The sequence below is a fragment of the Lampetra fluviatilis genome, chromosome 43 (assembly GCF_964198595.1).
Source record: "Lampetra fluviatilis chromosome 43, kcLamFluv1.1, whole genome shotgun sequence".
In the NCBI taxonomy this organism is placed as follows: Eukaryota; Metazoa; Chordata; class Hyperoartia; order Petromyzontiformes; family Petromyzontidae; genus Lampetra; species Lampetra fluviatilis.
In genome coordinates, this window is record NC_136317.1 from 869498 (window position 1) to 885411 (window position 15914).

Consider the following 15914-nt stretch of genomic DNA (forward strand, 5'->3'; position numbering starts at 1 on the left):
GCCGAGCGGGGAATTGCGGGGCCGCGCCTTGACCCCTGTCTCGCGCGGGCGTGCGTGTCGCACAGGTGTCTCTGTCCTCGGAGTGCGTCCGAGCCCTCACCAAGATGTGGTTCTGCCCCTACTGCCGCGGGGCGCCGCAGCTCAAGCCCTGCCGCAACTACTGCCTCAACGTCATGAAGGGCTGCCTCGCCAACCAGGCTGACCTCAACGTCGAGTGGAACAACTTCATCGGTGGGTTGGCTCTGCGTACGCCCGCCTGCTCGCCCGCTCTGTCGCTCGCTCGCTCGCTCGCGCACACTCACCCTCTCCCTTGCCCACCCCATTCACGTGCTGGGCCACCCTCTCACCTGTGAGTATCTCCCTCGATGATGAAAGTTGCACCTTCTCTCTGTCGCTCACCCCACTTCTTTACTCGCTCGCCCACCCCCTCGCCCACCCACCCACCCACCCCCTCGCCCACTCTCTCTGTCTCCCTCTCCTGCTCACTCATCCTCGACACGGCGGATGCCTGGTCTGGACCCAGGAGAGGGTGCGTGAGGGCCCTTTAAAGAAGAAATATAGGTCGCAAATTCTTCAGTGGCTTTTCTTTGCACATCTCTTAGAATAATATTCTTTACGCTTGATGTTATTTCAAATAACCCCTGAGCGAGGGAGAAAGAAAAACAACATTCAGAAGAGCGGTATCAAAAATAAATCCCTGTTTATTATGTGCTGACATATGTGCACATGCTTTTATAGTGTGTCTGTTTAACAATCACAGAAAAGACCACTCACAGCGGACTGCTGCTGTCTGGTATGTTGTCGTTTGTATTGATTTTGAAATCCTATTGCTTTTCTTTTTACAAAATGCCTTTCAGCGTGGAGTTGTTGTTTTTTTAACAGAGTTGCATTCTGGTGACAGGAGCAGAATTTTAATTATTTCCTAAGCGCCGGAAGAGCGAGTGAGCGAGCATTGTCGCACCAAGACGCTCGCGCCGCACGCACCGCTGCCGTGCTGCCCACGTTGCGTTCGTTGGGTGGAGTAGCAAAGCGCAACGGAAGTGTTCAGAACGGCAGCATCGCAAACAAACACAAATGCGGAGTGCTTCAAAGAAATGTGAACACTTCTGAGAATGTGCAACAACACAAGAAACGTCCCTCCGGGCTCTGGAGACCACCTGGAGTAGATTCCAGGCACGCGTTGACATTCATGGCGAACGAGTGGACACTCTTTGACTTTTTGAAGCTATTAACATACATTAGTTATCACGTTACCGTGTAGTATTATCCGTTCTTTTCCCATTAAAAACGATAGTCCCATATAAGTGTTAACATGTTTTTTTAAGCACCCTGAAAATTCTCCCGCGGCGTGGTGAACGTACCGCTGAGGCAGAGCCAGGCGACTCGCTGCCCTGGGTAGGAGGACGGATCGAGGTCAGCGCTCTTCCCTAGTCCATCACCTCTGAGATCGATCGATTTAGTACCGAGTTGCCTTATCGGCCCTCTCCCCTAGTCCATCGTCTCTCTCTCTCTGAGATCGATCGATTTAGCACCGACTTGTCGTTGGGCCAGTGACGTTTGTGCCGATTCATCGATTATATGCCGAGTCTCTGATCTCGCAGTACACACTTCGAATCGTATTAAGAGTCGATGTGTTTTTCTAGTGCGATCTTGACAATGTGCGGTAGCATCCTCTCGTCAATCCATTGCTGAGTGATGGCCTCCTCCCTATGCCGTGTTTGATCATGGGGGATGTTTGACCATACTTCACCACGCTGGGCAGTGTAAGGTTGACGACGAGTAGAGCCCAGGACCAGGTCAGAGATCATTGCTCCGTGGGACAGGGAATCAAATTCGGGTCCCAGGGTTCACAACGCAGCGTGCTAATCGCCGTGCCACCGCTCCTCCCGCGTAGATGAGTACATGCCGAATGGAATGGGTTTACATGATCCCCTGCAGCGGCGATCGGCCGTTACGTTCACCGCAGTGCAAATAATCACGGTGATCTTGAAATCGAATCAAGAGGCTGACTCGTGACATTGTTTTCAAATTTCCGGTGGTCGTCCCACGGAAAGATTTGCCACCATTACAGTGCAGTACAGTGCAGGTGTGTCCTTCGATTTACGAAAGGGATGGGTTCCTCAAATAGTCGCTTAAAACAGCATGCGTCCCCTTAAGATCTCGAACATCTGGGGATGATGCAGATCTTCTCTGCATTCCCAGTTCGAGGCTTTGATCTATGGGTGACCGAGATTTTTCACCATGTAGCCCCCAGGCTATGGAACGCTCTTCCATGAGATATCAGGAACTCTGTGGACATTTTAAAAATGCGTCTTAAAACCGATTTATACGCTTCCGCTTATTCAACTTTTAGGTAAATTAGTAAATGGATTATAATGTAATTATGTTTATGCTGAGCGTCTGCTGCTGCTGTGCCCTGTGCAGCGGCTTTGAGATCCTTGATGAAAAGCGCTAAATAAATTATTATAATTTCGTAAATCGGAATAGATTTTCCCATGAATCCTAAACATTAGGGATGCGTTTCGGACAGTCATTCCGACCGAAAAATATACACCACCTATATCACTTAACGCAGTACAAAAATAATAAAAATATAGATATTCAAACTATTGAATTATATAAATTATGAATGAAATATGGTGCAAGATAATTAAAATAGTATGTTTCGGCATTTAACGCTGGACCGGGGTTTTTCCGTAACAGCGCCTCCGAATGTTGCCTGGCATGTTGATGGCAGGGAATGTGGTGGCGGTGGTGGTGGCGGTGGTGGTGGCGGTGGTGGTGGCGGTGGTGGTGGCAGTGGTGGTGGCGGTGGTGGTGGCGGTGGTGGTGAGAATTATTGTCGGTCGTGGGCAGGAGGTGAGCTGTGTTGGGAAAGGGTCAATCGTGCAACGATGACGTCGAGGGAGCTGCGGCGAGCTTAGACGTAATCCTCATGGACAGCAGCCCAGAGGCGTCTTATAACAATGCAGATGCACGCACGTGAATATTCGAACAAAACAAAGGCAAAGGTCCCCCACACAGCCTCGACAATCTATTTTGGGGCAAGTGCTGTTGCCGAAGACCTAACGAAGGCCGGCACAGCGCTCGAAGGGTTGGCGCGGACAGCACCAATCAAACTGGGCCCGCCGTGGTGCGCTAACCACCATGCCACCACTCCTCCCCACGTACAAACATCCCCGGTGTAGGCTTCATAGACTTTTGAGGCAAGTGCTGTTAGCGAGTTTCACTTAAGAAGGCCGCGCGCGGGTACACGAGGGGTGTGGGTGGCCAGCACCACGCGCGGCTGCCTTAACGCACGCACGCAACACGCACGCAACACGCACGCAACACGCACGCAACACGCGCGCAACACGCACGCAACACGCGCGCAACACGCGCGCAACACGCACGCAACACGCACGCATTGTTCACAGTTCCTCGCACACATTTTCAGAGGCGCTACACAAACTGGACACAATGCGCGAGCAGACACGAGGAACACTGCATATCCGCGTTATTGGCCGGGAAAAAACAACTCTTCTGTGTGGCTCACATTGCCGGGGCGTCTCAGTGTGAGCTCCGTGACTCATCATCATCATCATCCCGCCCCGGAGCGACGCAGTGCACTTGGGGATTTTTGCAATTTTTGCGCCGCTGTCATGAAAATTATTTGTTGAATGTTTTCGCTTCTCTCTGTCCCAGGCCTTGTGTCTCCCACATCACGCGCTCTCGATTTCGGGGGGGGGGGGGGGATGCATGATACATTCCGTTTGCCTTGACTCTCTTCATTCGGCAGTAAAAGTATTGTTCATTTTTGTAGCGTATATTGTATTCACACACATGAAGAAAAAAAACCCACCCCAAAACCGATAATTGCTCTCTGCTCCAGCCACAGAACCATATGCGTACATGGTTGTAAAGATAGCACTCATTATTTTCAATATAACACTCATTCAAGATAGTCCTTATCATAATTGCTCATGGTTTGTACAAGAACGCATGTGTGAGTGTGTTTCTATGTTTGGGGAGCAGTTATCGTGCTCTGCTACGAACCCGGTTCCCCGAGTTCCATTCCCGCTCACGGCGGCCAACAGCAGTGACGATTATCTGAGCTGGTCGTGGACCTCCGCTAGGTTGACTCAGCCGCAAATGAGCACCTACTGAGATGTGTACTTGTCGCCAATAGGGCCAACGTGTACACGTCGCAAACGTCCCTTCCACCAACAGTCTGTTAAGGTTGTACCAAAAACAAAACAGTGAATGAGCTTTGTCTACTCTTTGCGTGCTCTTTGTCGGCTTTAGTATCACACTGCACAAGAGGCAAATTGCTTGGTTCACCGATGATGTGGGTGTCATTTATGTGGAGCATGTTTATGACGAGACTTTGGAGCGACGCAGGACTTTCGGCCAGACTCCTGCCCCGCGAGTGAAAGTTTTCAGGATCCAACATTTGGACATTGGTGGCTTTCTTGATTTTCTCCAGTCGTCAAGTACAGTGGGAACTCTGTCCACGTGACCCGGTGGGAGATGATCTCGAACAAAGAGGGCGAGAAGAAGCCTCGAGGCTTCGTGTGAGCCTGGAGAGAGAGGTACAAAGACGTGACTGGGCCCCATCATCTCTCATAGAAGATATTCGCAGGTTTTTTCGGTAAAGTCACGTAGGTAAAAAAATGTAAATTAATAAAAGTAAAATAAAAATATAGAAGATGTGGCAACGAGCCATCGAACAAAGACGGTCACCGCATCGCGCGCTTCTGCGGCCGTCTGGAACGCTCTTCCTTCCGATATTAGGAAGCCACTGGAGCGATGCACTTTTAAATCTAAATTTAAAACTCTTTTCTTGACACCTGCTTTTAGTGTTTAGTTTATTCTCCTTCCCCCGCACCTATTAGTCGTGAGCGGAACTCGCGTCGCCGGGTTTGTAGCGCAGTGTGCTAACAGCTACGCTGCCACTTCCCCCGCTCCAACAAAGACAAAGATCCCCCATATAGCCTTAACAGCCTGTTGGGGCAAGTGCTTTTAGTGAGCACCTATGAAGACCGGGCCTTTGTCTCCCTAGTGACAATGTTTACACACTGCACCAGGTACTCATTTGAGGCCGAGTCGACCTAGGGGAGGCCCAGGACCGGTTCAGATAATCGTAACTGCCGTTGGCCGTGAACGGGACTCAAACTCAGGTGGACGGGTTCGTAGTGCAGTGCGCTGACCGCTACACTCTCCCGCTGCCCCTTGCTGTAACGCGCTGTAACGCACAGGCATGCACACACCCACCTCACGAGAACACGATGCTTTGTTAAAATTAATGAGCTAAGCTGAGATTTGTTAACACATGAACGGCCCAATGGGTCTTATGGAAAAATTAGTTAAGCTTAACCTATTTTTGGGGGGGGGGGGGGGGGATAATTGTGCGTTCGTTGAGTGCAAATGTAATGAGCAGTTACGATTACAGAGGTACATGTTTTAGGTATTCAACAGCTGCCGTCTGCAGGATCAGAGGAATTTTTATCCTCCCGAGAACGACTGGAATATATTTATTCTGCCGATTGAAGCTCGGTCGTTTTACCAACTAGGCCCGTCCGATGCGCAGCACTCGCCGCAACATAAAATGAACGCTTGAATAAATGAGCGAATTGTGCACCCTTTTTTTTAATAGGAGGCTTTTCAAAGATCTCACGAAAGGGCTTCGTCTCCACGCCACACGGGGCAATGCACCCCATCGGTGGAGTCCGGCCTCAGTTGGTGCTTTTTTGACCTTGGCGTGGTTTCTCTCTGATATGCCTGCCGTAGGCGTTCACGGTTTTGGCTTCGGAGGCTCGCCGACGTGTTGTTCTGGCGCGGGCGCCGCGGGCTGCTCGGCGCGATGTCCGACGGTTCACCCCACGCGCCGGGAGCGGCTTTCAGGAACTGATTTCAGGAACTGAATTCAGACGGACGTCATGCCGAGCAAGCCGCTGTACAACCCTCTGATGTTAGATTTGCCCAGTCGCGGTCTCCCGATGTTATTCTAAAAGAGTCGGGTTTTATAGACTGTATATGAGAAAGGAAGGCGTCATATGGGATTATTTCCATCCCGCAGTCAGCATTGAACAAGTTGATCAATCCTCTGCAGGTGTCACTGGAACGACGCATCGATCTGGTTTTCATCAAAATGTATTTTACTTTGCAGTCAATCGACGATGGATGTTTTATGGATAGACTGGCTCCCACCATCGAAGCGTGGAATTTCCGCCACGTGCCAACAAAGATGAACACCGCTAAATGCCAAATAATATTATATCGATGAAAGCTTCACCGAGTATCAACACTCTATTTCAAGAAGGTCCTGCAATGCTGTGTTTGACCAATTCTGTAGATTGGAGTATTCAGAAAACACCCCCCACCCCCGATCTCACATTTTGACACTCATCATTCAAAATGCAGAATGTCAAAACGATGCTATGCAAGTGTGTAAGGATACAACCTATGGATCGGGGAGAGAGGGAGGAGTCTGACTCTTCGGGTCTTTCGGTAAAGTCATGTTCTGTTGCGATCGAAGCGTCGTGATTTATTATTATTATTATTTTTCTATCTACGTGACTTTACCGAAAGACCCAAAGAGTATGAATTCCTGCAGTCACGAAAGCTTTAAGTCAAGGGAGGAGTCTCTCAGCAGCAGAGGGCGTGCCCAACCCAGGGGGAGGTGCCAGAGGAAATACTGAGAGCTATGATTGGTCGACTTGGTTCAAAGGAAAAAACATGCGGGAAAGTGGAAGAAGGGGGAGGAGACAGTGGGGAGTCGGTTGGGGGGCAGAGAGATGGGATTGGTGGCTGGGGGCTTGTGAGTCAGAGGGCGAAATTGAACCTTAGGGCCCTTCCATTTAGTAGGTTCGCAACAATCTGTCAAAACTTGACCCCTCCCCCCCTCCCTGTAGGCACGCGGACTTCATACAACCCCCCCCCCCCCACCTGAGTAGGTACGCCTGACGCACCCCCCGAATCCTATAGAACGGCCGATATTTAAACCACGCAGAAACGACCAATGATTAATGATAGTAACGTGTTTAAGCAAACAGACAGTCCACCACCGGCTGCATTAAAGAATTAAGTTGCGTGCCTAGGCCACTTAATTTGCTGAGCTGCGTGACAGCTGCAGTCAGGGGCACGGTGGCACACGAGTGACACCTCTCCCACAATCCCACTTCTCCTGTCAGTGCTTGTCTGACTTTTAAAGGCCAATGTCGACAAATTATTATCGAGGCTTCACCCCCCCCCTCCGTTTCCCATGCGTACGCACATTGTCAGTAGACCCCCCCCCATACGCAAGCTAGGCATTTGGGTCAACCCCTCCTCCATGCGTACGCACATTGTCAGTAGACCCCCATACGCAAGCTACGCGTTTTGGGTTAACCCCTCCTCCATGCGTACGTACTGAATGGATGGCTCCTTAGGGTCCCGTCAAAATCGTAATTAATTTGTGGCGACTCCGTCCCACTGCACACATCAACGCCGCGACCCACTTGGCGCGGATCGTTCCGTTGTCGTGTCGTCCAAGCGCAGCAGCGGTGAGGGCGAATGCCGTCGTCATAAACAAACTTAGATTAGCGCATCGTGTCGAGCTCGTCAAGAGGAATAGATCGCCGTGTCGTTCCTCTTGAAAAGACATAACATTATGGGACCCCCGGGTCACGCCATAAGGCTCAATAAAGATCCTCACATCCAACGTAGGTGCACAGAGTCCTTCTACAGAAGACGGTGGTCATAAACTAAACTCAACAATTTTTATTTTTCACCAGGTAAGGCCCCCACTGAGCTAGACAGCTGTTTTTCAGAAGTGACCTGGCCACAAATCATTAATAGCTCACCGAAGTGGCTTATTACATGGAAATTTATAGCAGCAAAAAACTCCAAATATATCCGAGGGAAAACCCGGATTACCCGAACAAAAAATCACGCGACCACGGGGCAGAACACACAAAACTCCAAATATGCAGCAGGCGTCAGGGTCGGCATCAAGCCCACGGACCTGCATACCTGGCGAGGCAGTTAACGCCTCGCCACCACCGTGGCTCCACGGACATTGTGTGAGCAACAATTCATTTGAAGCTGGCTGCCTGCTGTGTCCGTGAGCTGCCCCCACACGACCGATGATGATGTCCTTCAGCGGCCACTCCTGGCGGGGGGAACTTGGCCGCAATCCCGACGGCTCGTTTCCTCAACGCCGAAAAGGGAACGCGAAACCCAACGTGAACTGAACTGCAGGCGCGAGATTCACGCGCGGGTAAAATTCATCGACGGGGGAGCGGTGATGCCCTACATCAGTGACCGCGAGACAAATGTAGAAATTCCACATTTCCATGGCAGGGGCTCGTGCCTGCCCCTCGGGACAACCGCTGTTGATTTCTCACAAAGCGGCAGGGGAGCTCAGCCCCTGCAGCCCCCCCCCCCCTCCTATTTAGTATCAGTCATTGTGGTATACAAACTGTCTGCTATATTTGGAGGGGGGTGGGGGAGCTGCGCAAAACGCAAACATTTGGACGGTCTAAGCGATGGACGCGGTCGCCTTACCCCGTACACACACATGGGGGGGCTGAGAGCCAGAGTGGGATCCGCGCGATAGACACAAAACGCTGCTCGTGTTGTTACTCATTCTGTTTAGCGCTTAGCATTTGTTTAACGTTTGTTTAACATTGACCATGCCGTAACCCACCACCCTCCCCCCCTTGAGTTTACGTACCCCCCCCACCACCCCTTTAAACAAGGCCATGCCGCAGACAACTCGTTTTACGTTCCCCAGAGAGGTGACGAATGCAGGTACAGGCAGCCATCGACTTACGAACACCCGACTTACGAACCAGCTTACATGAAATATTAGTTTTGTTTTACATTGCCTTAAAAACGCGAACTCTCGCCTGCAAATTTAACCGCGGCACTATTTTTGTTCAGCTGTGGGATCCTCAGCGAGATGCTGGGAGTGAGTGTTTGCATCAAGGCCGTAGCCATGGAGTCAAATTTGGGGGGGACCACATTTTTCAGGGGTCTGGGGGTCCCCCCCCAGAAAAAAAAAAAATCTAAATTTGAAAACGAATTTCCTGCCTAAAATATTAAAAAATTCACTAACGCATAGGATGGACTTTTTATTTATTTTTTACAATAATGTCTAATAGTGTATTGTATTACATTGCTTTTTTATTTTTTACCTTTTCTTGTTTCATTGTATGTAATGGCAGAGATGAGGTATTAATAAAGTACAACCATAACCACAATCATATAAACAGAAATCTATTTTATAGCAATATATATTATAAGTATGGCCTTGGTTTGCATGTACGCGCATTTAAATATACGCTAGATTGTTGTGTTCCGACTTACGAACCGTTCGTCTTACGAACGGGTCCCGGGAACGAATTGTGTTCGAAGTCGAGGACTGCCACTACAACCGACGCCTGACCAGAAACTTGAACCCGCAGCCGTCTGATGGTGAGTCAAGCTCTGAAGGGCAGCCACCCCCCCGTAGGGCTTCAACTGGAATGACGACCGAGGGCAAATGGGGGGGGGGGGAAAGCTTTAGCCGGACAGATAACTGATGAAAACATTAGGAGGCAATTAGGCAAGAGGGGCAAGCCGTGTCAGAGCGTGGGGAGGTGGTGTTGGTGGGGGTGGTGGGGACGCGAGGTGTGGGAATTGTAAACTCAATCTGAACGAGCGTGGAGGGAGACGCGAGCTTGCAGGGTTTTAGGGAGGGAGGGAGGGATGGGAGATGGGGGGGGGCAGGAAAGTGCTTCTGTGTCGTTTGTGGCGTCCCTGCCGCTGCCTGTGTTGTGGGAGCGCGGTGGAAACGTGCAAGATGGATGGGATGTTGTCGTGCGCCTGCAAGCCGTGAACGGTTTAGCATCCGCTTGGCATGCAGAGCCCGATAAAGCGTCCCTGCGGAGACTCGCCTGCACTAAGTCACCACAGATGCAATTTGTATTCGCAATGATGATTTACGGGTTTTTTTTATTCTGTAAATAAATAAACATCTTGATAAATACAGAAGCGCCGCAAAGACAAATACAAGCAACGGGTTTGGTTTGCGTGTTTTGTTGGCGAGTTTTGGGTTTTTTCACGGCTTGTGATTTGCATGTGTTACCATTGTAAATTGCTTCCTTTGTTTAACCCGGGCAAGGGAACATTCCAGGGGCAGTTCTCTCGCGCAAAGGAGTACAACTAATCGGCAGTCGTCTCTCTGCTCGAACGAGTGTAGGGCAGTGCGCCCCGTCTCCTGTTTATGACCCAGAGCCCCTGGTGGAAATTCCACATTTCCATGGCCTTGAGAGAATGCCTTCAGAGCGGAACTTCTGTTGATCACGGCAGCGGTTGGCGTCAGGGGCTGAGTGGACCATGATGGGAAGGTCGCGACTGGTGGAGTTTTCAACGTGACAGAGAACGTCAAGATATGCTTTAAAACAGGCACACATATTCCCTGAGCAGTTTTTACTCGTTTAGTTTCTTTATAATTGCCTCGAAAAAAATAACACTTTCAAATATAAACCGTGAAGGCTAATGTTTCTCTTTGCATACATCATCTTAATTACATATTAAGATGATGACGGCTTCGGTTTTGTCACGGTATTGGTAAAATTCATGGCTAAGGTGCAGGGGGTCAAACAATATTCCGTGAAAAGGTCACGAAATTAAGAGGGGTTGTGACCCAAAATGACTGCAAATAAATAAATATCCATTTCTTAAATATATAAATGCAAAAAACCCTGTTAATAGCAATTTAAAGGTTAAAATAAAACGTCAACCAATTGGCGATTGTAAATCATTTTGCTTCATAGCTGAGTTTTGCGTTAGGCCCGGTTATTATCTGGCTCTGTGTCGTCAGGCGCTCCACCACCCACCTGACATCAAAACGAGTGAAGCCGCCGCGTGCTGGAAAGCAATTTTCACGAGCGACGACGTTTCGCTTGGAACTGCACCAAGCATCTGCAGGAAAATGCAGGAAGTCAGAATATCCTCAACAAATCACCCAATATTATGAACGATGATATTGACTTCAAAGACATACGTGTTAGGTCAAGCAATTTTATCGTAATTGATTTTGCTGTCGTAGTTTTAAACAGTGTCGGAACTGAGGGAAATGGTCGAAAGAGCTTTTTGCATAGGGATGGCCGTGTGACTTTGACGTTGGCTTACACAGAGACGGTTGAAGTAATTGTGACATTGTGCCCGTTCATCTCAGATGCCATGCAGCTGGTGGCCGACCGTCTGGAGGGGCCTTTCAACATCGAAGCGGTGGTCGACCCCATAGACGTCAAGATCTCAGAGGCCATTATGAACATGCAGGAGAATGCTGTGCAGATCACCACCCAGGTGGGGCATCATCGGCGTCACCATCATCGTCGTCACCATCATCGTCATCATCAGCAACATTAGCAGCAACAATTATTGTCAGTGTCGGCATCATCATAATCATCAGAAGTACTATCATCTCTCATCAACAGCAGCATCATCATTATTGTCAGGATTATAATTACGTTAAAAAAGAGCACACTAATTAAACATGTTAAATGTCTCAATGGAGGACCCTATTGCATATACATTTTTGACTCAACGAGGTTTTTCCAGATCAATAAATGTCATGATTATTAAGAATCATCAATGTCAACAGCACCATCATTGGTATCATCTGTAGCAGCAACAGCAATCGTAGCAGTAACAGAATGTTTGCAGTCGTAACAATCATCATTATCACTGCTGTCATCACCTACATCATCACTACCATTGTCAACACCAGTAATAACATGTATCAACACTTTACAGAATTGCACGTGTATGCCCTGTACACACACATTTGTTTACATGCAAGTGTTAATATATATACACATGCAGCCCATTGACTCGCTTGGGCAATACCGGCGATGGTATTTGCACGGTGTTTGCGGTTTGGCTACAAACACCGCATATGCTGAAGGCGCTATCAATGAGAGCTGCACTGATGAGAATATAAGTGCTTTCGCAATTGCTCGAAGTGAAGCAATGCAAGGGAAATGCCCGGTGAGAGAAATGACGGGGGAACAATTGTACATCTAGATTTGAAGCTTTCGTGACTGCAAGGATTCATACGCTTAGGTTTTTCGGTAAAGTCACGTAGGTAAACAATAAATAATAAAAGCATACTTTAAATAATAATAGAATAATAATATAAATAAAATAATAAATCACGACGTTTTGGAGGCTTGTGTTGCCTCCGAAACGTCATGATTTATTCTTTTATTTCTATTATTATTTAACTTATATTTTTATTATTTTTACCTACGTGACTTTACCGAAAAACCTAAGCGTATGAACAATTGTAATGCAATCCAACGGTAATTTCCAACGTAGGCCCTCTTCGACACCGCGACCGGGACACGATGAACGAAGCGTGGCAGGGCTCGAGTGGTGCGACGGCGCGTTACGGCTGCGCCCAGCGACGAACTCCGTCGCCGGGCGCATCTGTGAACGCCCGGCATTATTGTAGAATAGTGCCGGGCGGAAAAAAACACGAGTTTCAAACAACAGCACGCAGGGATGTGCGCAAAGAGCACGCAGTCTTTGCTCTTAAAAATAAGAAGCCGTTTTTATTTATTTTCTACCCATCATCGCGCTTCGTCAGGAAACCCCGGACGGGTTTTTTCCGAACGCCGCCGGAGGCTGTGCGCATTTCCCAGACGAGCGCTTCGTGCGTTGATTAAAACTCAATTGGGGGGGGGGGGTGGGTGGTGGTCGCGCTCCGCAGGTGTTTGCAGGCTGCGGGCAGCCGAAGGTGAGCGCGGCCGGAGGGGGCGCTCGAGACGACGGGCCGGGCTCGCGGAGAGCGGCCCGCGGCACGGGGGACGCGCCGAGCCACCGCTTCCGAGGGTACAACCGGGACGCGCCGCGCCCCACCACCGCCGCCGGCACCAGCCTGGACCGCCTGGTGAGTCGGCCGTCTCGGTCGCTTGCGCGCGCCGGCACGCACGCGTGTGTAGACGTTGTGGGGTTCAGAGGTTACGCACTCACGTGCGCGCATAAGTGCACACGCGAACACATACAAACACAACGATACCCTCCTCCCCCCCGGCGCAACTGCCGTTAGCGAGCGCCTATGAACGCATACGCGCACGCACACACGTTTTGCATCTATACGCGGACGTACACATGCATGCTTCACGTACAAACCCACGCACACGTACACACACCCGTGCATATTCCAACGCATTCGCACGCATTAATAAGAAACAACACTCTGACTAATTTGCGCGGCGCATGTTTGTAACCCTGTGTGAGAAGGTGGCAGTACAGCAAATAGGTGAATACGTAGGTGCGGGTTCTGTGCTTCCACCGGGTTCCTGCCACACGCAAATATTAGGATTTGGTGAAACGTCTCAATGTATTAGGAAGCCACTGGAGCTATGCACTTTTACGTCTAAATTGAAAACTCGCTTCTTTCAAACAGCTTTTTGTGTGCAGGTTGTAGTCATTACCCCGCACCTCCGATTAGCATGGCTGGCTACGTACGATGCGTAATAAAATGAGCTCATAAGATGCAAGGAGGCTTTCTTAGAGAGATAGTGCCGTTTTAAATGATAACTTTTAAGGAAATTCATTATCACAAACTTTATAATCCGAAATAAATTTTCTATTTCCTGTAATTACTCGTAAACGCCAGCGCTTAACTATTTACTGTATAATGCCACACGCTTCACCTAAAAGGCAGTTTTGAAACGGCACAAATATAAAAATGGGAGAATCAAACAAACCTCGATTTTTTCGGAATCATAAAAGGACTTGGCAATATCCGACGGCTTACAATTTAATATTTTGTCCGCCTCTAAAAATAAAGCAACAGACATGGAAAATAATAAAACGACAGAGATGAAATAATACACGAGCGTGTGATGTATTTGGGGCCACATGTTTCCGTTAAATGGGGATTTGCGATGATGCTAACAATGATCTCTTGTCCTTCCCTTCTGCGACATTTGACTCCCATTTCAAATTTCTATCTTGGGGATTACCCTTCTGTCTCCACCACCCGCCACTCTCCCCGTATCCCTCCACCCCTCTGTCCCATTTTATCTTCCGCCCGCCCGCCTGCCCGCCCTCCCCATTATTTTTGTTGAGTTGTTTTTTATTTGGTTGAAATGTTCCCCTCCATTGCTCGCATCAGAGGAACAAGTGGAGAGAATTCCAGCAAGGCGTAAGAACATTCTTATTTGAATTTATCCATTGATGTGTTCTTTAAAAATGTGTCCCGACATTTACGCTGAGCTGTGCACGCTGTTTACTGTTGTACGCGTCTCAGTGCTGCCGTGGGGTGGCAATTGTTACGTGTTCACGGCTGGGCGCAGCGACGTGGCCCAGCGGCAAGCGCATTGGCCGTTTGTGGCCGACGTTCGTGGTTCGAATCTGGTAAATACCACAGATGTATTAACTGTTAAATACATGCTGGCCGCTTTTGCGGCGGATGTTAAAGATCCGGTGACGTCATTCGAAAAGAGGAGGCAGACGTCATGGCCCAAATTCGCCAAAGTTTGAATCATGACGCCACAAATTACTCAAATGGAATCACGCACAGCAGCAGTCATCGCTGTCTACTAGCAGGCTGTAGGCCAGTGCTGAGTCAACTTGCGCTGCACCAGGGACAGCTGCCACTGCGGGGGGGGGGGGGTCCCCCTTCGAATGGTTGAGATGAGATGTGAGATGCTTTGCGATGCTGAAGCATTCATGCAAACGCCACTCTACGGGCACGGAATGTCATGGTTATCTGCGTAGGTCATCCACTGGTGGCTTCCCGCACAGTGGCGCGTCGGTTTTATTTACCCTGAAGAGATGATGAGTTGAGTTGTCCCATGACCGGGATTTGAACTCCAACATTAACATTTTGACAACCCGGGAGCATCCAGGGAGCTTTGGAGGGCTGAGCCCCTCCCCCCCTCGCCCCCCCCCCCCCCCTCTGCTGAAGGCTCAGCCCTCTTTCTAAATTATTATGGTCAAGTCAAAAATGTCAGTACAATATTGAACCGTATCGTTACTCGTTCTAATTTGCGTTAAAACACTCGATCAAGTTTATTCAACGAGGTCACGCGACAAGGCTGCTGTGTAAGCGGTTGGTTGGCAGGAACGGGGGGGGGACAGGGGGTGAGTTTCGCCCTGCTTCGGGCTCGTCAGTGAGTCGCGCTCGGCTACGGATTGTTGTCAACGCTCGTGCTGGCTGTCGTGGATGAGACCACAGCTGGGTGAAACATCATTGAGTTGCTTTCTTGATTGGTGACAAAAAAAGTTAAGTTCTTGTTTATAATCTAACGTGTTTAAAATGTTGGGTAACGCACGCTCGCGTTCTCCGTGTGGTCAAGGGACGCAGAAGTCAGAGTGTTGAGTTGGCATCCAGCTCGACTCCTGGGGTTGAACCCGGACAGCTGATGACCTCAGCCTGGTCACAATTGACTGCACAAAATATGAGTCGTCGTTGTTAAATTTGGCTTTCACTTAATTTGGTTTCATTCAATCTGTGAGAATCTTATAAAGTACGTGTGACTGGCGTGAGAAGTGCATTTCTTTCTGGAGTAAGGTGTCCAGGGAAGTGCTGCCCTTCGCGTGGATTCGTGGTACCTTGGAGATATTTCAGAACTAGTTCTGTCAGATCCACTTCCAGGTGCCATTCTCCAACACGCGGCGTGTGATGAGCTGCACCGGTAGAGTTTCCGAATGATATTCTCATATCACGAGTTGAAAAACGATGACAGGCAATCGCACAAATTGGGTTACGACACGGTGAGAGAGACAACGCAAAGTATATGTATATTTGTGGCACGTGCGGGAACTGCACGCGTCGGTTTGCAACAGCAGCCGCTGTCGTACCGCATTGCACCGTCCCTTTAAAGAGCGCCGTTGTACAAGTCCCCCGAGAGAAATCAAATTTTCCTTCATTAATCACTCGGCCCACT

The 15914-nt window shown here is 49.3% G+C and overlaps 1 protein-coding gene across 2 annotated transcripts in view; it reads left to right on the top strand.

The window, feature by feature from the left end:
• LOC144946977 (glypican-6-like) overlaps positions 1–15914 on the top strand; it is a 117393-nt gene that overhangs the window by 83399 nt on the left and 18080 nt on the right. The window contains exons 5-8 of one of the 2 annotated variants that reach the window (XM_078876057.1): positions 66–231; positions 11186–11316; positions 12725–12904; positions 14138–14167. In XM_078876057.1, coding sequence (XP_078732183.1) covers positions 66–231; positions 11186–11316; positions 12725–12904; positions 14138–14167 — 507 coding nt within the window. The remainder of the gene's footprint in view (positions 1–65; positions 232–11185; positions 11317–12724; positions 12905–14137; positions 14168–15914) is intronic. The other variant, XM_078876058.1, reaches the window with a different exon arrangement.